The following is a 15,324-nucleotide window of genomic DNA, read 5'->3' as shown; positions in this document are numbered from 1 at the left end:
CACCTTACAAATATTCTCTACATCCAACTTATCTTTTGAAAGATTCCAATCCAGAGCACAGATACGTATTGCAATAACAATTTAGCTCACTCAAACTGTGAAAGATACACAGATTGAACTGCTATCGGCTGAGGTCTCCTGGGCATCATTCTCCACCTTGACTATACGTGATACTGTACATTTCCCATATCTTGGTGGTCTGTGTGGTATAACATTAAACAATTATGTAACATTACGAGATGTAGATAACTGTGACTCATCTTCAGTAATATTACTGTTACATTGTAAAAACTAATTATTATTGTTTTTGGGGAGGGGGGTGCTACTGCATATGAGAAATGTCATACATGTCAAATGCTCCAGACATCTCACACAGCAAAATCGCCAGTGTTCATATCCTGGTGTAAGCAGTTTTGGTGTTGATGTGGTGTTACTTTATGAATGGAGTGAATGGCAGCTAGTTTCAGTGCAACATTTCTAGTGTTGATTCAGGTGCTAAACTAACTCTGTAAGTTTTAAATTAACACTCAATGGTGTAAAATAACCCCATTGTTGGTGTTAATAACAAGTGTTATACCAAAACCAAGCCCCTCAATATCATATTTCCCAGCATATTTTCACATCACTTTGCAAGCCAGCATAATGTGACTTGAAATAATTATGTGACTTTGGACTTCTGAGTGGTTCAGCAGTCTAAGGCACTGCATCTCAGCGCAGCGGTCTAAGGCACTGCATCTCAGTGCAAGAGGCGTAACTGGTTCAAATCCAGGCTGTATCCAGCTGTGATTGGGAGTCCTGAAGGGCAGAGCACAATTGGCACAGCGTCGTCCTGGTTTGGCCGGGGTAGGCTGTTATTGTAAATAAGAATTTGTTCTTAACTGACTTGCCTAGTTAAATCTATAATAAATTGAAAGCCTGATTTTGCTTGTAAACTACGCACTTCAGTCCACTGAATTATGTTAAAACTAGGCTCTCATAATAAGGCTTTATATATTGTGTTATATTATACTTTTTTATAACATATTTGCTTAGGAGCTCACTTTATGAAGGCCACAGGACTGAACATTTATGAATGCAACAACCAAGTCTCTGTCACTAAACAAATAGGGTAATGGGTGGTGACTCTACAATTTACTCCAAAGGCATTATGGGAAAGCACAGCAATGATTTTCACTTCTACGCAGCCAATACACATCTTTAATTCTCTGTGTCACCAGAGGATTTAAGCTCCACGGATAAATGATTAGTTTACTGTATTATTGTATTATTGATTTAAATACTTGGATGGCTTGCAACTTCCTCCAGCTAAATCAAGGCAAGACCGAGGTATTTATTGTTGGAGCCAAAACACAGAAATAGAATCTGGCCTCACATTTTAATTCACGGCAATAAAGATAAAACACCAGGTAAAAAACCTAGGTGTTTGTCACGCCTTGGTCTTAGTATTTTCTGTTTTCTTTAATTATTTGATCAGGCCAGGGTGTGACATGGGTTTATGTTATATTGTATGTTCGTATTGGGGTTTGTAGTATTTGGGATCGCGGCTGATTAGGGGTGTTGTATAGGCTTGGCTGCCTGAGGCGGTTCTCAATCAGAGTCAGGTGATTGTCGTTGTCTCTGATTGGGAACCGTATTTAGGTAGCCTGGTTTCGCTTTGTATTTCGTGGGTGATTGTTCCTGTCTCTGTGTAGTTTCACCAGATAGGCTGTAATTAGATTTCACGTTCCGTTTGTTGTTTTGTATTTTGTATCGTTATTTCATGTGTCACTTTTTCTATTAAAGTCATGAGTAACCACTACGCTGCATTTCGGTCCGACTCTCTTTCCACAAAAACAAAGAACGCCGTTACAGAATCACCCACCACACACGGACCGAGTGGCGTGGTTACAGGCAGCGACAGCAAGAGCAGAAAAAGGAGGACGCTATGGACAGCAATGGCATGGAGTATACGACGTGGGAAGAAATAGACAGGTGGGCGGCCGCAGAGAGAGCAGAGGCAGCCGGAGATAGGAGCCGACGATACGAGGGAACACGGTTGGCAAGGAAGCCCGAAAAGCAGCCCAAAATAATTATTGGGGGGGGGGGCTTAAAGAGAGTATGGCTATGCCAGGTTGGAGACCTGCGCAAACTCCCTGTGCTTATCGGGGGGCTAGAGAGACCGGGCAGGCACCGTGTTATGCTATGGAGCGCACGGTGTTTCCAGTGCGGGTGCATAGCCCGGTGCGGCACATACCAGCCCTTCGTATTGGCCGGGCTAGAGTGGGCATCGAGCCAGGTAAGGTTGGGCAGGCTCGGTGCTCAAGAGCTCCAGTGCGCCTGCACGGTCCGGTCTATCCAGAGCCAACTCTCCTTGTTTATCGTGAGGAGCCAAGGAGGAGACCTGAACCAGAGCCGGTGTTAGAGGTGAGCGAAGCAGAGACTGTGAAGGAGTTAATGGGGAAGGTGGAGTGGAGAGTAATGAGGGAGTTGCTAGCTTGGTGCTTTAGGTACAAGATTCGTCCGACGGAGCGTGTCGGGGATTTGATGGCACCTGGGTCAGCGCTCCATACTCGTCCTGAGGTGCGTGTTAGTCGGCTGGTGAAAAATGTGCCAGCCTCACTCACTAGGCTTCCTGTGTACCTACCTAGCCTTGCACGTCCTGTGCCAGTCCTGCTCTCAGGCTCTCCAGTACACCTTCACGGTCCAGTCCATCCTGTGCCACCTTCACACACCAGTCCTCCGGTAGCAGCTCCCCGCACCAGGCTTCCTGTGCGTGTCCTCAATCCTGTAGCACCAGTTCCAGCACCACGCATCAGGCCTTCTGTGCGCCTCGCCTGTTCAGCACAGCCAGAGCCTTCCTTCCCTCCTGCGCTACTGGAGTCACCTGTCTGTTCAGCGCTATCAGAGCCTTCCTTCCCTCCTGCGCTGTCGGAGTCTCCCGCCTGTTCAGCGCTATCAGAGCCTTCCTCCTCTACAGCGCTGCCGGAGCCTCCTGCCTGTTCGGAGCAGCCTGAGCTGCCAGTCTGCAGGGAGCTGCCAGTCTGCAAGGAGCTGTCAGCCTGCATGTAGCTGCCAGAGCTGTCAGTCTGCATAGAGCAGCTAGATCCGCCAGTCAGCCACGATCTTCTAGATCTGCCAGTCAACCAGATTCTTCCAGATCTGCCAGTCAACCAGTCTCTTCCAGATCTGCCAGTCAACCAGTCTCTTCCAGATCTGCCAGTCAACCAGTCTCTTCCAGATCTGCCAGTCAACCAGTCTCTTCCAGATCTGCTAGTCAACCAGAATCTTCCAGATCCACCAGCCAGCCAGGATCTACCGGAGCCTACTACCTGCCTGAGCTTCATCTCAGTACTGGGCTTCCTCTCAGTACTGGGCTTCCTCTCAGTACTGGGCTTTCTCTCAGTACTGGGCTTCCCCTCAGTTCCGGGCTACCCCTCAGTTCCGGGCTGACCCTCAGTTCCGGGCTGCCCCTCAGTCCCGAGCTGCCCCTCAGTCCCGAGCTGCCCCTCAGTTCCGGGCTGCCCCTCAGTTCCGGGCTGCCCCTCAGTCCCGAGCTGCCCCTCAGTCCCGAGCTGCCCCTCAGTCCCGAGCTGCCCCTCAGTCCCGAGCTTCCCCTCAGCCCCGAGCTGCCTCAGTCCCGAGCTGCCCCTCAGTCCCGAGCTGCCCCTCAGTCCCGAGCTGCCCCTCAGTCCCGAGCTTCCCCTCAGTCCCGAGCTGCCCCTCAGTCCCGAGCTGCCCCTCAGTCCCGAGCTTCCCTCAGCCCCGAGCTGCCTCAGTCCCGAGCTGCAGTCCCGAGCTGCCCCTCAGTCCCGAGCTGCCCCTCAGTCCCGAGCTTCCCCTCAGTCCCGAGCTGCCCCTCAGTCCCGAGCTGCCCCTCAGTCCCGAGCTGTCCCTCAGTCCCGAGATGCCCCTCAGTCACGAGCTGCTCCTCAGTTCTGTGGGGTTCGGGGTGAGGACTATTAGGCCATGGTCGGCGGCGAGGGTGGATTATCCCAGGACGCGAAGGGGAGGAACTATGACATTTATGGAGTGGGGTCCACGTCCCGAGCCGGAACCGCCACCATGGACAGATGCCCACCCGGACCCTCCCTATGGTTTTGAGGTGCGTCCGGGAGTCCGCACCTTAGGGGGGGGTTCTGTCACGCCTTGGTCTTAGTATTTTGTGTTTTCTTTAATTATTTGATCAGGCCAGGGTGTGACATGGGTTTATGTTATATTGTATGTTCGTATTGGGGTTTGTAGTATTTGGGATCGCGGCTGATTAGGGGTGTTGTATAGGCTTGGCTGCCTGAGGCGGTTCTCAATCAGAGTCAGGTGATTCTCGTTGTCTCTGATTGGGAAGCGTATTTAGGTAGCCTGGTTTCACTTTGTATTTCGTGGGTGATTGTTCCTGTCTCTGTGTAGTTTCACCAGATAGGCTGTAATTAGATTTCACGTTCCGTTTGTTGTTTTGTATTTTGTATCGTTATTTCATGTGTCACTTTTTCTATTAAAGTCATGAGTAACCACTACGCTGCATTTCGGTCCGACTCTCTTTCCACAAACGAAGAACGCCGTTACAGTGTTATTTTAGATTCTGAACTCCATTTTGAATCACACATTAGGAATGTGACCAATATATCTTTTTACCACCTGAGGAACATTACCAAGGTGTGGCCGTTTCTCTCAGTCTGATACAGAGAGACTCATCCACGCTTTTATTATAATTAGGCTTGACTACTGTAATGCTCTCCTGTCTCAACTACCCAAGAAAGCCACTGGTCTACTGCAAAACATACAGAATGCAGCAGCACGGTTACTGACCAAGACCAGAAGGAGAGCACTTATTACACCGGTTTTAATGTCTCTGCACTGGCTGCCTGTGAGTTTTAGAATACATTTTAAGATTCATCTATTGGTTTTTAAATCAATCCACGATTGTGCTCCCCAATACATGTCAGACATGTTTTTAAGTTATGTACCCAGAAGGTCCCTCAGGTCTTCTGGAACTGGCCTTTTAACTATCCCAAAGCCTAGAAACAAGAGGTATGGAGAGGCAGCCATTGTTACTATGCCTCTGATATAGCCTGCCACTGAACCTGAGGGGGGCCGAAACTGTGGATATATTTATAAGAGACTACTTTTTTAGTCGTTCAGTTTTATTGTTATTCTTTTGTTTTTTATCCTCTTATGTTTGTTGTGTAGTAAATATTTACATTTTTATTTTCTTAATTTTCTTAGTTTTTCCTGTGAAGCACATTGTGTTGCATTCCATGTCTGAAATGTGCTGTAAAAATAAAGCTTGATTTGATTTTGATTTTAAATATGCAAATAACCCTGTACACTAAGCAATGTGTTCATTTAACACTGAAAGTGTGGATCCATGTAGACATTTGACCAGTGTTAAATTGAACAATCTCAGTGTTGCTTTAACACTGGAGAAGGTATCAGTGAACACCATACCAGCGCACCTTTAACACTGACCTAGTGTAAAAATGCAATACAAGTGTTAAATACAAGGTATCAGTGAACACCATTACCTTTAACACAGAGTTTGTGTAACATTTTAATGCCACTGGTGTTGGAAAGTATCTGTGTTAGAAGGGCAACACTTTGAAAAGTGTAAATTCAACACGTTTTGCTGGTTGTCATATTCACACTTCAAAAGTGTTAAATTGAAAACCCACAGTGTTCAATTTACCAATCGAATTTTGCTGTGCAGGGGTGATAATAAAGGATTTTTGCCAAGGGTATCTCTTTCTGAGTATTATACCAAAGATATTATATTATACCAAAGAGCCAGGTTGTATTGTACATTACCTGGCAGAATGGTGGGAGGCCAGATTTATATCTACGCTGAGCTGTAATGTCCTCCAGTCACTGGAGTGGATAGTACAACAGTCTCCCTGAGGTGATGCACAATTCTGTATGTGTGTGTGTCTGCGTGTGCGTGTGTGGGTGTCATGATTCGAACAGATTAGAGAACACCCACAGTAGAAAGCTCCCAAAAGGCCAGGCCAATATCTTAATCAGAACAGGATTACCGGGTTTCGGAACCATCTCTCAGGCTCAGTATCTGGTATCTTAGCCCTGACATAGAATGAGATGAAAGAACAGGTGGAGAGCAGCTAGACTGGCCTTGGCCTTTTTCTTTATTTGAGCATTTTACATTTAATGAAATTATCTCCTTCCTCATGACCGGAGGAGCTGAAAGAGATGATGGTGAAGCTCTAAACGCTGTCATCGCAGAAGTAGCGCCTACGTCAAATTGAAATGCACGCAGGCCCGTCTTAAATATCCCCTTTAAACATAATTAATCCTCGCGTAGACGCCTGGCCTTTCCGCTCTCTCCCGTAGTGAGGACACGGAGGTCTGAGGCAAGCAGACATGGCTGGCATCGCTGATGTGCTCGAGTGCTCATCTCTGCCTCTAAGGTGTATGCAACTATGTGTGTGTGTGTGTGTGTGTGTGTGTGTGTGTGTGTGTGTGTGTGTGTGTGTGTGTGTGTGTGTGTGTGTGTGTGTGTGTGTGTGTGTGTGTGTGTGTGTGTGTGTGTGTGTGTGAGTGTTGTGCAGGGAGGAGTGCATTATTAATCGTTGTTAGTCATGGTCCATTTCTACTAATGCCATTCAAAAATGCATAATGAGTATCATAACAAACAGTAGACAGACCAGACACTCATTCATAGCTACATTTATTCATTGAGTCTTTCATCAATTAACACTCACCCTTAACGCATTGCAGTGCACCGCCTTTCGATTTTCACCTTCAAACTCAAGTGTGCTATTTCCTGAGCTACATTACAAAATGGCTGTTTAATAAGCCACCCTCACCCACAGCAAAGTATGTATTTTGCCCACATTATACATTACATTTACAGCTTGGAAGTTATTGGAGCTATTCAGGGTTAACCACTTTTTTTCCCCCAAGGGCACCTTGAGGATTCAATTTGGGATTAAGATGCCAAGTAAAGGGACTTGCTGGACAAAAGTGAGCCAGGATGCAAACCCTCCAAGTCCAGGTCACACGTGACGTTGTCCACCTCCCTGCCCACTACCCCTCAGCCCCTTAATCGCTGGTGGTGCAGTGTTGCTGTGTAGCTAGAGATTAATGAGTGCCTTTCAGCTCAAGCACTTTGTCAAAGTCACCCTTTCACTAAGGCACAGTCTTTTTCAACAAATGAGTGTGATTAGTGGTTTACAGAGACATAGAAACAGTATTCACCTTTGGCCTTTTTGTCACAGGTAGCTGCATTTAAATGGATCCATATTCTTGTCAAACTAAGAGCATGTCCAATTATTCCATATGTTCTTTCTTAACCTGGCATGTAAGCCCATTTTATTTTCCCCTGCGCCAGACACAATTTGTATGATTCAGCTTTGCCATATGTATTCCTCCATGTCGTGTCTGCAAATGTAAAGTGCATACAAATTCGGTTAAAATATGCTAAAGTTAAGGTGTCCCTCAAAAGACATTTGTGATATCACTACACTGATTGCAAGAGACTGCACCACCAAGCTATACAGAATGTACCATTTCAAAACTTCTTACACAATTACTGATAACAGTATTGACCAGCCTGGTAAACAACTTGGTTTATGAATATTTCCAAGAAAGAGAAGGCTCATGTGGAGTTCTCTCACAGAAAACTTCACTGCAAAATCATGCAAAAAAATGACACATAGTCCGTCTCAAAACCTTTCCCCCTCAGGAGACTGAAAAGATTTGGCATGGGTCCCCAGATCCTCAAAAGGTTCTACAGCTGCACCATCGAGAGCATCCTCACAGCAACTGCTCAGCATCTGAGCGTAAGGTGCTACAGAGGGTAGTGCGAACGGCCCAGTACATCACTGGGGCCAAACTTCCTGCCATCCAGGACCTATACAAAAGGTCCTGGATGGTCCTCTTCTACACTGCTGCTACTCGCTGTTCACCTCATCTAGCCTGTACCCCTGTACACTGACGGTGCTGGTTCCTCCGGTATATAGCCTCGTTATTGTAATTCTTATTGTGTTGCATTTTATTATTACTTTTTATTTTAGCCTACTTGGTAAATATTTATATCTTCTTGAACTGCACTGTTGGTTAAGGGCTTGTAAGTAAACATTTCAACGGTAAAGTCTACACTCGTTGTATTCGGCGCATGTGGCAAATACAGTTTGATTTGACTAGATTTGTCTGGCATCAGCAAACAAAGGAACAGCAACAAAAATCAACTCTGAGGAAAACTTCAGCTTGACGTCGAAATGGATTAACAATGGATTAATGCTGACATAAATAATTCTCTACCTTTTTTTTGTTGAATGCTCCAACTCCTTTCTGCCTCGAATTAGCCCTTTCGGAAGTTTTTCTTCATAAGACCTTCACATAGTGCATCTGGCTTTCCAGGAAGTTAAAAAGCGCCATTGGAACACCTGAATAGTACTTTTCTTTCAGTGACCTCTTCAGTAATCAGAACCTCTTTAAAACAATATGAAAGATCACATTTAAAGATTTAAAGAGCCTCCTTAGCGAATGAAACATGCATTATAGTTTGCTGCTATTAGCATGTGGGCTCCATTCTTTCAACTGGAGGAGTCTTATGAAATAACTATGCAGACGGAGTAATGGGCAGACGTGCTGCTTAAACATTACTTAAGCAAATGTCGGCTCTCGCTCTGATTGGTATTGATGTCACGAATTCCGACTTGAGACTTAATGCTGAGTTGAAGTGGTTTCGTTAACTTTGTTAAAGATCATTGTGAGGACGCATTCAAGTAATCAAATCTCTATCAATCTTGTTCCTCACACAGGCTAATGTCCTAGGCTTCACAGCATGGCTTGACAATGCTGCAAATGTCTACTAGTTTGAAAGCACTTCCTGAAACACATATCGTTTTGAATCAGAGGACTGGCTGGTTGCTATTTGCCCACCCAGTGTAATGGACTCTGTTATTCAAGACATATAAGTACATTTTATCCACAGTGCACGTTTCAAATTAGTTGTGACTCAAGGAACCCTGAAGATCCTCAAGGAACCCCTGGAGTTCCTCAAGGAACCATTGCTAGTCAAGGGTTCATATTTGCACCTTCACTTCGTTGAGGAGTTCTTGGTTGAACCTTTAATGGTTCAATGTATTAACAGGTTCCTGGAGGAAGCCTGGAGTAGAGGTGTGGCTCAGCAGGGGCGTGGCTTTTAGATGTTTTTGTGGGGGCCACCTGTTAGAGTAAATGTCATTCCTGTTCATCTGATGTAGTGTCATTACATTACATGTTAATGTTGAAGACGGGTGTCTGAGTTCCTTAAGTGCCTATGCAAATACCAAAGTGGGAAAAGTTACCACTTTATTACAATATGTAGACAGCAATGTTAATAGTATTGATATTATATTAGAATATGCATAAATAGTTACGCTAATGGGTGGTCAAAAAGAAGTCTCTGAAAGCCATGCCTCCAATCTGACAGACTGCCACCTCTACGATATGTTATTAAAAAGGTTCCGGCTTGAACCTTTACATAGGGGTTTTTTAACTGGAAAGGTTCCAGTCGTGGCAACCCAAAAGTTTATTTCAGGCACCTTTACGTCTAAGATTGTATAGGAAAAAAAGTTTCCATTGATTTTAACAAGTCAGTGAGTTTACTCAAAGACAAACTTATAAAACCTCAGCATGTAAGCAGATATCCCTTGGATGTGTTACTGGGAGAAAAAGATGGTGATAAGCCAAACATGATGGAACTACCTGCAATTGTCTGTTTTCTTCCCAGTGCTTTGCATGAGGCCAGCGTTTCCCACAGCGGGGCAGTGGCTAATGAGCAAGAACAACCACCTCACATCCCAACATTGTTTGGCAGATCCTTTGCTTTATATTTGTTGAATGCTCAAAAAACTATTATTGTGTTTAGAGAAAATGTATGATAGCATACTGTTACCTTTGCCTACAATTGCACCAAAATATGAAGAGTTGGGTGGCTAGTTTAGTTCATGTTGTATCTGCTACAATGTGAACTACGTAACTTTGGCAAAGTATGGAAACCGCTACAGTTTGATGCTATCTTGAACAAATATCTTCAACAATTCAATGAATAACATTTAGTGACACAGTATGTCTAGGGTCCAGAATGCACGGCCAACTCTTATTCCCAACAGTCAGCCCGCCTACCTGTTTTTGGGTCGACTGAGAAGTAAGGCTGTCCGCTGATGATGCTGTAGACAACCCTGGCACTGTTCCCATATGTGGGGTCATCTGCATCTGTGGCCGCCACTTGGACCACCGTTGTTCCTGCACAGACAGCATCCAATTAGGTATTAAGACAACATCAGCCAACTGTAGATACACAGCTCTCACATCAACAGCATGTGTGACAGCATTTCTACAAGCTTACAAATATCTAATGTTATATATTCAGTATAAATCACACCTTATTCTACATAGGCTACAATCAGGAATGTACTGTAGTGTAGGGTAAACATACTACTTGCTACTACTTCCCTGGTGTACAATAACATTTTAATCACTGGTGCATCAGTCTAAGTAACATTTAAAAAAAAATCCCCATCAAAATCTGTCAGTTTAAGCTGACAAACATCGCTAAAGCGGTGTTTGTCAGACCATGGGAAATCCCCAAAATCGGTCTTCTCAAGAAAAATGTCTGTCGCATCTGAATGGTTTCACCCTCTCTATGGACTCTCACGAACATGATGGTCTTCTCCGTTTTGCTCTACGACCCCCACAAGTGTCACGGGACTCCTCTGAAGGTAACCAGTACTAGATTAAAAAGAATCTGGAAGTATGGAGGAAGTTTTGTGCCTACCCCAAAAAATACTTTAAATATGTGTAAAAATGTACATATATATATATTTCCTGAGCTTTCTTATATCTCCAAGATAAAGGAAAGACCCTTCAAAATCTTATTCCACATATGGAATCATGTAGTAACCAAAAAAGTGTTAAACATATATATTTTTTATTTGAGATTCTTCAAAGTAGCCACCCTTTGCTTTGATGACAGCTTTGCACTCTCTTGGCATTCTCTCAACCAGCTTCATGAGGTAGTCCCCCGAAATGCATTTCAATTAACAGGTGTGCCTTGTTAAAAGTTCCTTTGTGGAATGTATTTCCTTCTTGATTGGCATTTGAGCCAATCATTTGTATTGTGACAAGGTAAGGGTGGTATACAGAAGACAGCCCTATTTGGTAAAAGACCAAGTCCGTATTATGGCAAGAACAGTTCAAATAAGCTAAGACAAATGACAGTCCATCCTTACTTTAAGACATGAAGGTCAGTCAATACGGAAAATGTACATAACTTGAAGTTTCTTCAAGTGCAGTCGCAAAAACCATCAAGCGCTATGATGAAACTGGCTCTTATGAGGAACGCTACAGGAAAGGAAGACCTAGAGTTACCTCTGCTGAAGAGGGTATGTTTATTGGAGTTACCAGCCTCAGAATTTGCAACCCAAATTATTTCTTCACAGAGTTCAAGTAACAAACACATCTCAACATCAACTGTTCAGAAGAGACTGTGGTAATCAGGCCTTCATGGTCAAATTGCTGCAAAGAAACCACTACTAAAGGACACCAATACGAAGAAGAGATTTGCTTTGGCCAAGAAACACAAGCAATGGACATTAGACCGGTGAAAATCTGTCCTTTGGTCTGATGAGTCCAACTTTGCAATTTTTGGTTCCAATCACCTTGCCTTTGTGAGACGCAGAGTAGGTGAACGGATGATCTCCGCATGTGTGGTTCCCACCGTGAAGCATGGAGGAGAAGGTGTGATGGTGCTTTGCTGGTGACACTGTCTGTGAGGCTATCATTTGTTTTTCAAAAGGACAATAACCCAACACAGGTTGTGGATATATGATCAAGAAGGAGAGTGATGGGGTTCTGCACCAGATGATCTGACCTCCACAATCACCTGATCTCAACCCAACTGAGATGGTTTGGGATGAGTTGGACCGCAGAGTGAAGGAAAAGTCACCAACAAGTGCTCAGCATATGTGGGAACTCTTTCAAGATTGTTGGAAAAGCATTCCAGCTGAAGCTTTTTGAGAGAATGCCAAGAGTGTGCAAAGCTGTCATCAAGGCAAAGGGTGGCTATTTGAAGAATCTCAAATATAAAATATATTTAGATTTGTTTAACACTTGTTTGGTTACTATATGATTCCATATGTGTTATTTCATAGTTTGGTGTCTTCACCATTATTCTACAATGTAGAAAATCCCTTGAATGAGTAGGTGTTCTAAAACTTTAGACCGGTAGTGTATGTACTTAAATAGCGAATGGAGAACGCTTTTCCCTGTGGTTTATTTTCATGCCAGCCAGGTAGGCTATACTCCCATTGTAAAGATAAGCAATATGCTTAATATTAAGAAAGTTGAGAAATAAATATTTTAGACCTAGCCTATAGAAAGCTCATGGGATCCTCCTCTTTTCATTAGCGGACATTACACTGTTTTCACCCGCAATTGCATAGCCTATAGAAATGTTACACATCATGATCTCCTAGGCTGTCATGAAGTGTTTGATTCGATTTTCGATTACATTTGCATTGATGTCAAAGTGATTAGAAGGAAAATAGACTGCTGAGTACCAGGCAGTTAGCAAATTTGGTAGGCTAATAATGACCAGCAGCAGCATCAGAACTTGGAGAAGCCTAATGTGGAATGTGGAAGTTGACTGCCTTCATGACTCATGACCGGCGGTGTGGCGGCCCTAGTTACTACATGATTCCATATGTATTATTTCATAGTTTTAATGTCTTCACTATTATTCTACAAAGTAGAAAATAGTACAACTAAAGAAAAACCCTTGAATGAGTAGGTGTGTCCAAACTTTTGACAGGTACTGTTTTTTGTATATCTAAAGTCAAAATCCAAAATCAAATAGCTAAATGAGCCATGTTATGACCTTCTTAAAACAATTCCATATGTCAGCTTAGAAGACACAGACACTGCTGCACAATGAACACTCACCTATGGATACCATACACTGTTACCATTCTACATCATATTATGGTTGCCAATTGTAATCCGTTTAGTTTATTATAATTAAGGTGCAAATTTGGTCTGTAGAAACCTGTGTAAGGTATTGGTTAGAAACGGCAGAGCTGTTACCGTGACTTAAAACGCATGGCTATTACTGAAAATGTACTGCGGTGACTATGAATAATGCTAGGTACTGTGATTTCCCCCAGTTGTTTGGAAACTTGCAATAGAGGTTGAAAAATGTATAACTGTTCTTAGAACTAACACACTTTAATTTGATTTTAAAGTGATTGTTAATGACACTTTTAGCATGTTGATATTCCATATTTCCTAAAGCAGTTTGCCTCTACACAGCTGGACCGTAGCCATCTCTGAGCACGTCGGGAGACGACGTGGAAACAGGACACTAGGGCCAATGGTGAGCTCTGTTACCTTCAAGTAGGTTTCGGTTTAGCTAGGGTGTGGGGGATGGTGGATGGGAATGGGGGATGGTGGATGGTGGATGGGGGATGAGGGATAGGCATAAGCATCTGCCCCTGGTGGTAAAAATGTGGCATGTTTGAATCCAGTGATAGAAAGTCATTTTTTAATGTTTTGTTTTAAGCCTTTCCCAAACCTTAAAAAATTCGGAGTTAATGCCTAAACTTAACCTGAAGCGTTTTGAAATCTGACGTTTGGAACAACATTGAAATTTGACGTTTCAGAAACATGGATTAACAAGCTTGTTGGAAGGAGTGCTTTGGTCAAGGGACCGAATGCACAAAGGTCCAGTAATCATCGCTAATCAGACAATTTACCTCTATTGTTCTGTTGTGAACTATGGTCTGGCCCCTGACGGAGACCAGCATTTTATCTGTAACATAACAGAACCAAGTGTACTGAGCCAGTAATCTGCCATGCAAAACAACTGGACCTCAATAGAGAGCTACTAGGAGAGCCAGTGCCATTCTAGGGTGAATTTATCACAAAAGACTATTATATTTGCTGGGATGTTACATTTTAAAAAATTGTGTGACAATGTACTAGTCCATCAAGGAAAGTAAGTCTCAGAATTTGCGTTATTAGTGATTTTGAAGCTGAGGCCCATTTCTGATTTGACAAAGATGCAATTATCAACCATTGACATAGGAGACGTAACCTTGGAATAAAAACAATGTTTCCCACAAGTGTGCCATTTTCTGTTGAGCATGGTCAGATGAATAGGCTGATTTATGTTTGTATATTTCACTTTAATAGCCATGCATCTCTGCTGGTGTCTTAGGCACTTTCCTTTATGTGTTACAGTATGGGCCTGTCTTACAAAGTAGGTTATATTTTATTTTGCATCAAACACCCTTGTAAAAAAAACACTTTCTTGCATGAGCCATATTTTACGTACTCTTACAGAATGACGTGATTTTGGAAATGGAAGATTAGGTCGGCGTATTTCCAGTCATAAACCAGAATTAACAGGCACTGGTCCTGAATTTGAGCAATATAATAAAAAAATGTCTGGGTGGACACCGAGAAGTTATCATCAAGCTAGTTTTATGTGGACTCCCAAGATTATATCGTCACGTCTTAGTCGTGGCAGGTTATATTACAACATTTATTTTATTTAAACAAGGTCAATCAATGCCACTATGTTAGAGAGCTGTGCTATGGTATTCACAATTCTTATCACTACACAGTTGCAGTAAGCTAAAACTAATTTAGGTTATCCCTCAATAATGGTTCTGATGTGGTTCTTTCAGATGTCTATTTTGTGTTTTCTGTGGTGTATCTGTACTGATACCCAGGCTAGAGGAAATTGGTTGTGAAACACTGTAATATTTATAGCAGTCAAGGTCACGAATAAGAATAGCCAGCCTTCAAGAGTGGTTGTCCAAAACGGATAAACATCCTCACATCAGAATATATTACACGGTTCCTCTCGATGCAGCTGTCATGTGCCTGTCTGTGTCACTTCACTTTTTGTCTGTCTTCATTTGTGTGATTGATAAATTTCTCATATTTTCATTTTTTCCCCAGTGAATCGGGACAAAACAGGGGTTCCTAATCAAGTCTGCATCTCAGGGTGAGCGATTGTCAGCTGACAGTAATGAAAATAAATGTAGCAGCATGTCTAATTTGAATGGCCGACAGGTATTCATCAAAGCTTTACAGACACAAGACTGGATCCAACTGCCACCATAAATACTCATCTCCAAGTGAACATGATCCAAGTATCCAAAACTGTAAGCTATATGTTTTGCATCGTTATGGCTTGTACCTCTTTATACTTAGTTGAACAAAATGTGTATGAGACAGAAGATAAGAATTGACTTCTCTTCTACTTAACGTAACATATACTACAGAATTACCATTAGAGTAAACTTTCACCAGCAAGGCTTAAGAAGTTCAAAAGGTAAGCGTACT

General features: G+C 43.1%; 1 protein-coding gene across 1 annotated transcript in view; it reads right to left on the bottom strand.

Annotated features, from left to right (window-relative positions):
- The window catches only part of LOC118372758 (cadherin-7-like), a 113,261-nt gene that overhangs the window by 52,874 nt on the left and 45,063 nt on the right, over positions 1-15,324 (bottom strand). The window contains exon 4 of the mRNA XM_035758758.2: positions 10,099-10,218. Coding sequence (XP_035614651.1) covers positions 10,099-10,218 — 120 coding nt within the window. The remainder of the gene's footprint in view (positions 1-10,098; positions 10,219-15,324) is intronic.

This window comes from Oncorhynchus keta, chromosome 4 (genome assembly GCF_023373465.1).
Source record: "Oncorhynchus keta strain PuntledgeMale-10-30-2019 chromosome 4, Oket_V2, whole genome shotgun sequence".
In the NCBI taxonomy this organism is placed as follows: Eukaryota; Metazoa; Chordata; class Actinopteri; order Salmoniformes; family Salmonidae; genus Oncorhynchus; species Oncorhynchus keta.
The sequence above is the reverse complement of the archived record's forward strand: the minus strand, read 5'-3'. Positions and strand labels throughout refer to the sequence as shown.